At 35.7% G+C, this 7,579-nt stretch overlaps 1 protein-coding gene across 1 annotated transcript; it reads right to left on the bottom strand.

Annotated features, from left to right (window-relative positions):
• Positions 1-550: 550 nt before the first annotated feature.
• On the bottom strand, positions 551-6,489 carry LOC112311906 (olfactory receptor 4N4C). The gene is made up of 2 exons (XM_024568381.3): positions 5,489-6,489; positions 551-2,820 (listed from the first exon to the last, which is right to left on the bottom strand). Exon 2 carries the CDS (start codon positions 2,813-2,815, stop codon positions 1,889-1,891), a length of 927 nt encoding a protein of 308 aa, XP_024424149.2. The 5' UTR covers positions 2,816-2,820; positions 5,489-6,489; the 3' UTR covers positions 551-1,888.
• Between the last annotated feature and the right edge of the window lie 1,090 nt (positions 6,490-7,579).

Below are 7,579 nucleotides of genomic sequence, written 5' to 3'. Positions count from 1 at the left end.
ATACAGGTCTTCTCTCTCTCTGGAGCTCAGAATGATAAGTCTTCCTCACTTCATCTACCCTTTGATAGCCTTGTAGGAAAGTAATTTTCTACAAGTAATTTTTATTTTGTATTTTTCTTATTGTTGATAATACATGAGCAACATTCTTCTACAAACTAACCAAAATCAGTGATATTTATTCTTATGGCTGTTGTTTTTTTTTAATCCTCACCAAGGACATTTCTCATTGCTTTTAGAGGGGGGCGGGAACATTGATGTGAGAGAGAAACATCGATCGGTTGCCTCTAGTACACACCACAAGCAGAGATTGTACCCACAACCTAGGTATGTGCCTTGACCAGGAACTGAACCCACAACATGTTGGTGTACAGAATGACATTCCAACCACCTGAGCCACCCAACCAGGGCACTTATTAAAATTTTTAATGTATTAAGTGAATTAACATCTTATCACTTTTATTAATTTCCTTAATTAATGGCTTTTTAATTTTAATATTTATGCATGGATGCTCCTTTGCATCATCATGTGGTAGGAAAGGAATATATACAATTCAATTTCCATGCAGACTTCCATAACTGTGCAGAAAATAACTGCACATCCACATATGGTTGGCAGATTTTCATCACTTTTATACCTTTTGCCTACACATATATTCTTAACATGTCAAATGCATTTTTTAAAATTTTCTATTTTTATGTTATACCTCACTGACATTTCTCACCTACAAGATTGTAAAACTATAACCCTGTATTTTACCTGATTTTTTGCACAGTTTTGTTTTCCAAAGAAGCTGTCAACATATAAACACATTGTTCTAGGACCTTTGCTTCTGGGGTTTGTATCAAATGTACTCATTTAAAACTTGAATTTAGAAAAAAAATTAATTGGATAGAGGCAATAGCGTGAAAGGCATATCATTCTCCTGATCCCAGACCATGGCTTAGTGATGTATTCCTTCAGTCAGGAGCTAGAAAGTGGCTTCTTGTTTTTCCAGTCTCCTGGCTATTGCAGGTATAGATCAATGGGCAGGTTAGTTTCATTGATAGTAATGTGGATTTTTAAAATAATTACCTGGATATCCAGCATAGAGAATGATTTTATACCCCTTAAAGGATTTTACAAGTACTTAATTTCCTGCATTATACCCTTTGCATTAAAAATAACTAGATTGATTTATATAATCTCCAATAAAGTCTGTAGTACTAATTAACTATCACTATCATAATCAGAGTGAAATCATTGAGGTCAAATTTCAACATCCAGGGAGAATTTGTAAGAACCCATTAGTAATAATCATGAAGCTCTGAAAAAAATCAATAAAATAATTTCATGATATTTTTCCATAAAATCATTAATCTTCCATTCTTATCCCTCTACTAAGTTTGGGCAGGGGGAGGAAAATATATACATGCATATATACATATAGGTCTGCATATAACATTTTGGTCTTACTGATGTTTTGCAGCTATTGATCTCTGCCCAGAATCTGATGATATTACTCTAAACCATAGAAAAAACAATTGTGAATGAGTGACTTTCTTGCCTAAATAAACTCTTACTGCAATTAGGGTAGAATAAAACTTTTAAAATTTATTTTTATTGTATTTATTGGGGTGACGGAATAAAACTTCTTATCTCAGACTAAAAGACATCAATGATTCGCCCTTAATAGTCCGATAAAATTTAACCTCTAAATTACTCATCATACATCAACCACTCTAGTATTTCTCTCAAATTATTTAAATATATTGAGTTTTTTCTCTTGTTATGCATAACTGTCCCCCATTGCCTACAATAATGCCTGACAAATGAAAGGAGATCAATGAAAAACCATATTAGTTAAATGACTTGCAGCCAACTTCCCCCATCTTGACTTATAAAATCCATTCAGCATACTACATGCCGTCTCAATAATCTCCTCATGGCAGATTTCACTTCCTGATTTCGAAGAGTATAAATAACAGGATTCAACAAAGGAAAGATCACTGTGTGGAAAAAGGAAACCACCTTGTCCACTGGTAAGGCCCTAAAGGGGCGAGTGTAGATGAAGATGGCAGGTCCAAACATAATCAGTATAATAATGACATGAGTGGTACATGTGGACAGGGCCTTATTCTTCCCCTCAGAAGATGACCCACATACATGACAGAAAATGACCGCATAGGAAGACAAAAGCCCCAGGAAGCACAGGAGACTGAGCAGGCCACTGTTGAAGACCATCAGGAGCTCCACCACGAAGGTGTCTGTGCAGGCCAGTTTGATGACCTGTGGCACATCACAGAAGAAGTTATCCAGCTGGTTTGGACCACAGAAGGGCAAGCAGAGGATGAGGGCCACCTGAATGATGGAGTGAACAAAGCCTCCAAGCCATAGAGCCAACAGCAAGAGGTAGCAGGCTCTAGGGTTCATAACAGTTGAATAGTGTAAAGGACGGCAGATGGCGATGTAGCGGTCAAAAGCCATCACAACAAGAAGTAAGCCCTCCCCTCCTCCAAGGAAGTGCAAGAAAAAGAGCTGAGTAATGCAGCCCTTGTAGGAGATTACCTTCTTCTCAGAGAGGAAGTCCACCAGCATCCTGGGAGCCACAATGAAGGAGTAGGATGCATCGAGAAAGGCCAAGTTTCCCAAAAAGAAGTAGAGGGGTGCTGAGAGGCTAGGATCTGATCTGATGGTGAGAATGATGAGGAAATTCCCAGGGAGGATGATGAGGTAGAAAATGAAGATGAGCACAAAGACCAGGAATTGAATATTTCTAGACTGAGTCAGACCAAGGAGGATGAATTCTTTCACCACTGTGCTGTTTTCTATCTCCATCTCCTCTGCTTACAGAACATAAGGAATAGAGAGTTTATTTCCATCTTATCCATCCAGATCATAGTTCTTCTCTAACTAAAACTGGTGTATGGCACAACTATATTATACCCTTGTTCTCCTAAAACCTAAAAAACCTTTATTTTTCTACATTTTATAACTGTAAAACACTCTTTCTGCTTCAGTCCTGTGCTTCTATTTATGTTCCCTCATGTGGGAGTCTGGAATGCCTCTGTCCTGGATTTACAATTTGCATTATGTATATGAAGATTTTTCTGATTTAGAAAAAATTTAACCACAGTTATCAAGTCCTACAGATTTTTTATTTGAATGGGGGTGAGGTGGGGATTGACAGCAAGGAGAAATGACAGAGCTTTTTAAAGTGACAGATTTGTTCTATACTTTAATTGTAGTGGTACAAGTCTCTATTTGTTAAAATTTATTAAACTATGAAACTATACAGAAATTTGAGCATTTACTGAATGAAAATTATATAATACCTTAGCAATATTGACCTAAAAAGCTAAAAAAAAAAAAACTGTACTTACTTGAACTTATCATTTTTTTTCTAAAGAATATCAACCTATCAACCTAGTCTTAGTAAAAGAAATCCTGATCATTCTGGAGAAATTAAGATCTAAGGCTGATCTGTACAGTGTTCTCCAAATTGGAAATATGTTCACCCAACAAACATTATAATTTATAGGTATGAAAATAATAATAGTTACATTTTGCCTGTTTGTCTTGTTGATTAGAATACAACCAGAGACATTGAAATAAAGAACAAACTGACAGTAACCAGAGGGGATGGGGGAGGAGGATAATGGGGGAAAATAAGGGAAGGACCATCAAGGAACATGTATAAAGGACACATGGACAAAGCCAAAGGGGGTAGGTTAAATGGGGGGAGGTGGGGATGGGTGGGGCAGGAGGATGTGGTGGGGTGAAAATGGAGACAACTGTACTTGAACAACAAAAATAAATAAATAAATAAATCTTTATATGCAAAATAACCTCAATAAATAACTTTTCTTGAAGATCCCCTTATATACCAGTTTATGATGATAGGACAAAACATTCTAGAGAATTAAATTGATATATTTCCTTAAGAATATTTCCTGTTAATAATCAGAAAGAAAGGTATTAATATAAAATAAGGTTATTTGCTAAATTATCTTAGAAATTTAGATTTCCTTCTCTCAGGTATGTACATTTACATATCAACATTGTTTTAAGACACAATTAGATATCAGCATTTGTAAAAATCACTTTTGAATTCTGATCTGATATTCATTATAATAAAGATTTTATATTACATGCAAAGAAAAGAAAATAATGATAGTAAAATTTCTATGTATATATTATTATATCCCCTTCTTTAAAGTCTTTTAGAAAGTTCTAAAGCTTAGAAAGAAGCAATCAGTATAATCAAATATAAAATATACAAACAAAATATATTGCTTGTGCATGTGCAAAATGGCTTTTGGTTGAGATGAAAAGTTTTAAAAGCTTGAAGACTCTTGAACTAAAACAAAATATAAAATGATATTTCACATGCTTTCAGTCACATGGCACACTTGTTTTTCAGGAGTGTTGTGGAATATGGAGCGTAGAGAGGAGGGAAGTAAAGGGTCCACTCACTCTAACTGCAAAGGGAGACAGAATGAAAGAGAAGAGATGGAAAGAAAACCAAAGTCTCAAATCAAAAAATTCTTTACAGTGACACGTCTATTGAAAACACCAAAATATCTGCTTTTTGTATGTCTAAACTCAAATATACTAATAACAGAGGTTTGCATGTACAGTTAAAATTAGGAAATATGAAAAAAGCACTATCACAAAGGCACATACATGTGAGTATGAACACGTGCATGCACACACACACATGACCAGCACACACATTGTTTCCTAAATGAAACTGAAGCATAAAAATTTACAAATGGAATCATCCAAATTAGCTTTTCTGTCCCCTTTATCCTCTCTCTGTTTCTCCCTCTCTCTCTCTGTCTCTTCCTCCCTTCTTTACTTCCGTCCTCCCTTCCTTCTTTACTCAGACATCCATTGGCTTCAATATTTATCATTCGTTCTGTGCCTAAAACCTGTTGATGGACAAGTAAGCCAGGAATCTCTCTCTACTTACTCCTGAGTAGTGTGCATCTTCAACATATTATACTGTTGTTTATTTCACACTTTTTCAAACATTGAGACTGTCTGTAGGGCATAGAAGAAACTTTTAAGTCACTATAAGGTTAAAAGTTGAGGGTTCTTCCACTGTGCTTTGTTTTTTATTTCCTGTCATGTATTTCTGTTCTACATACTCTTTAAAAGATGGGATTTATCATCATCTAACATTCCTCACCTCTTTAGTTAATATGATATATATTTTTAAGACCAATTATTAACATCTCCAAGACAATTGGTATTTTAATAAAGGCTTTATATATCCACAATAAAGTACTTGTAACTATCAGGAGGAACTAGAGCAACATTGCCAGGAACAGAAAAAAGGTGCTGCTGTATTGCTGAATTTAGACCTCATATATTAACTTATTTCTACTTTAATTCTGACCATTTTATTCCAAAAGAGCAGATGTCTCACCTGAAGAGTTGTAATATATTTCCATTTATTTCCTCTTTTTGTTTCTTATAAACATAAAGAAGGACAAAATTGTTTACCTTTCTAGCAGTGTCATCAGAAGGGTATGGGGACCCAGAGCAGGTTTGCTTCCGGCTGGCGTGTAGTGTGTAGGTTCTTGACTTGATATAGGAAAGATTTCACAACACAACAAGTCCAGGTGATTTTGAGAGTAAATTTATTAAAATTGGTGGCCATGAAACAAAGGAAGGGCGGAGGATAGAAGAAGCAATAGGAGAGAGCCTAGGTGGTGCTCTGCTTTGGCTCCCTAGAAAAGTTATAGGAAAGGAGTCAGCCAAGGCGTGCCTGCTCTTAGCTCACTGGGAAGTTAAGTCTCAGTGACAGAAGTGATCCAAGGTGGGGTTGCTTTTAGCTCACTGGAAAGTCAGAGCAAAAGGGGGCCTTGGAGACACGTTTAAGAAGTAAGCCCTGGATGGGCTGCCACTGCCCACTTCTCCCTTGGTTGCAAGTCTCTTGGGAACCCTTAGAGTTCAGGACAAAGAAAGTAGACATTTCATGCCCTAGAACAGGCATGGGCGTGCTGGAGAGTGAGCCCACCCTGATATCCTTTGTCTTGAGGGTTTTTATCTTTTCTCTGCCAGAGAGATTCTTAAGGGAGGATTTCAGCAGATTATTCATCAGCTTTCCAGGTGTATTTTTAATATGCTGATGAATCAAAAAGAGTGCAAGGGAGAGCTTGGGATTCTTCTTTGGTTGGATTTATTGTTTTATTTTTATCTTGGGTCTGTCTGGCTCTATTTGAGTTTTTGTTATTTGTTCCCCTAAGGTCATCCATCCTTTGGTTTGGCTGGCACAAATGGCATTAATTGGGTCTCTGTTCTCTAAATCATCTTAAGTCCAGGGTAATTTAAGCCATTTATTCTCTGTTCAGGGAGGAGAGGTGTAAACCATTTCTTTTCAAGTGTCCTTGGGTAGGGAAGACAAGATTTTGTGATTCACTATCTGGCTATAAATAGGTCCAGGAATTATCCTAGCTTCTTATTTTCTGCCTCAGCAATCTAGCACTACTCTCACACAGCAAGCATCGCCTCCTAATAGAAGGGACAATTACTGGTTATTTCTGCTTTCGTTCTTATATATCTTTTCTCACAGACAATCCTCTTACATTTTGAAATACACAACCAATTGTGATGCAAGGAGGATATGCCTTGGGATTGAAGGCTAACAAAGCTATAGAACACTTTCAATGGGAATTATTAGAATACCAACAAGATATAGTAAAACAAATTAGATTAGCAGCATATTCAGTACAAATATAAAAATGCAGGGTCTGACATGAATAATACTCCTTTTTTATTACAAAATCATAAGCATGTAATTCTATAACATAACAAAATCACACTCAAGCATACCATACGATATTTAAGGTAAATGTTCAAATTAAAACTATACATTATTACACCCATATTATTACCTTACCAACCATAATCAAGCAAGCGTTAATTCTGTCGAACCCTGTATATATCAGTTAAAAAGACATTGTGTCACTTGGGGGTTCTAAAATCAACATTCCACCAGTGTCAGAGATAATGGAATGTCAAGCATGTTTCTTGGGTCTGAGTGAGTGGAAAGTCAAGGAAGGTGATTTTATGTTTTACACTACAATTCAAAAAGAGAAAAATGGTATAATTGACAACAAATCATTGATGTGTCAAGAAAGGAATTAAGTGGTCAAGTAGGTGGTAAATATGTTAGATTCAACATATTTCTAGTGATGAAGAGATAGGCAAAAAGAAAATAAATGATGCTCACAAAGCCTCATTTACATAATCCTTCTTAGGAAAAATGACTGCATGTTTTAAGACTGACAAGACTGTAGGGGAGATGTCCTCCTAAGTAGGCCTTATTGCAGCCCTGGTATTTGTTGTTTTTCCTTTTAGGTATAATTGTCTCTTTAGCTCTGCTAATGCAATGATGAGGAACTATTACTTTTGCAGTTAAATAATTTTAAAGAGAAGAAAATAGTTAAAAGTGATGTGGTAGAAGAAAACATAATTTAAATTTTAGTAGATTTGATTTTGTTTTAAAGAGATTTTCTAACTAAAAATTAAATGCTTGATATAAGGTTTTAAAATACATAATCAAACATATTTCATTCTAATTTATATCCA

Source organism: Desmodus rotundus, chromosome 7 (assembly GCF_022682495.2).
Source record: "Desmodus rotundus isolate HL8 chromosome 7, HLdesRot8A.1, whole genome shotgun sequence".
NCBI lineage: Eukaryota > Metazoa > Chordata > Mammalia > Chiroptera > Phyllostomidae > Desmodus > Desmodus rotundus.
This window is presented reverse-complemented; position numbering and strand designations above follow the sequence as displayed.

Coding starts and splice junctions, on each gene's coding strand:
- LOC112311906 (XM_024568381.3), bottom strand. CDS start 2,815: ATGGAGATAGAAAACAGCACAGTGGTGAAAGAATTCATCCTCCTTGGT.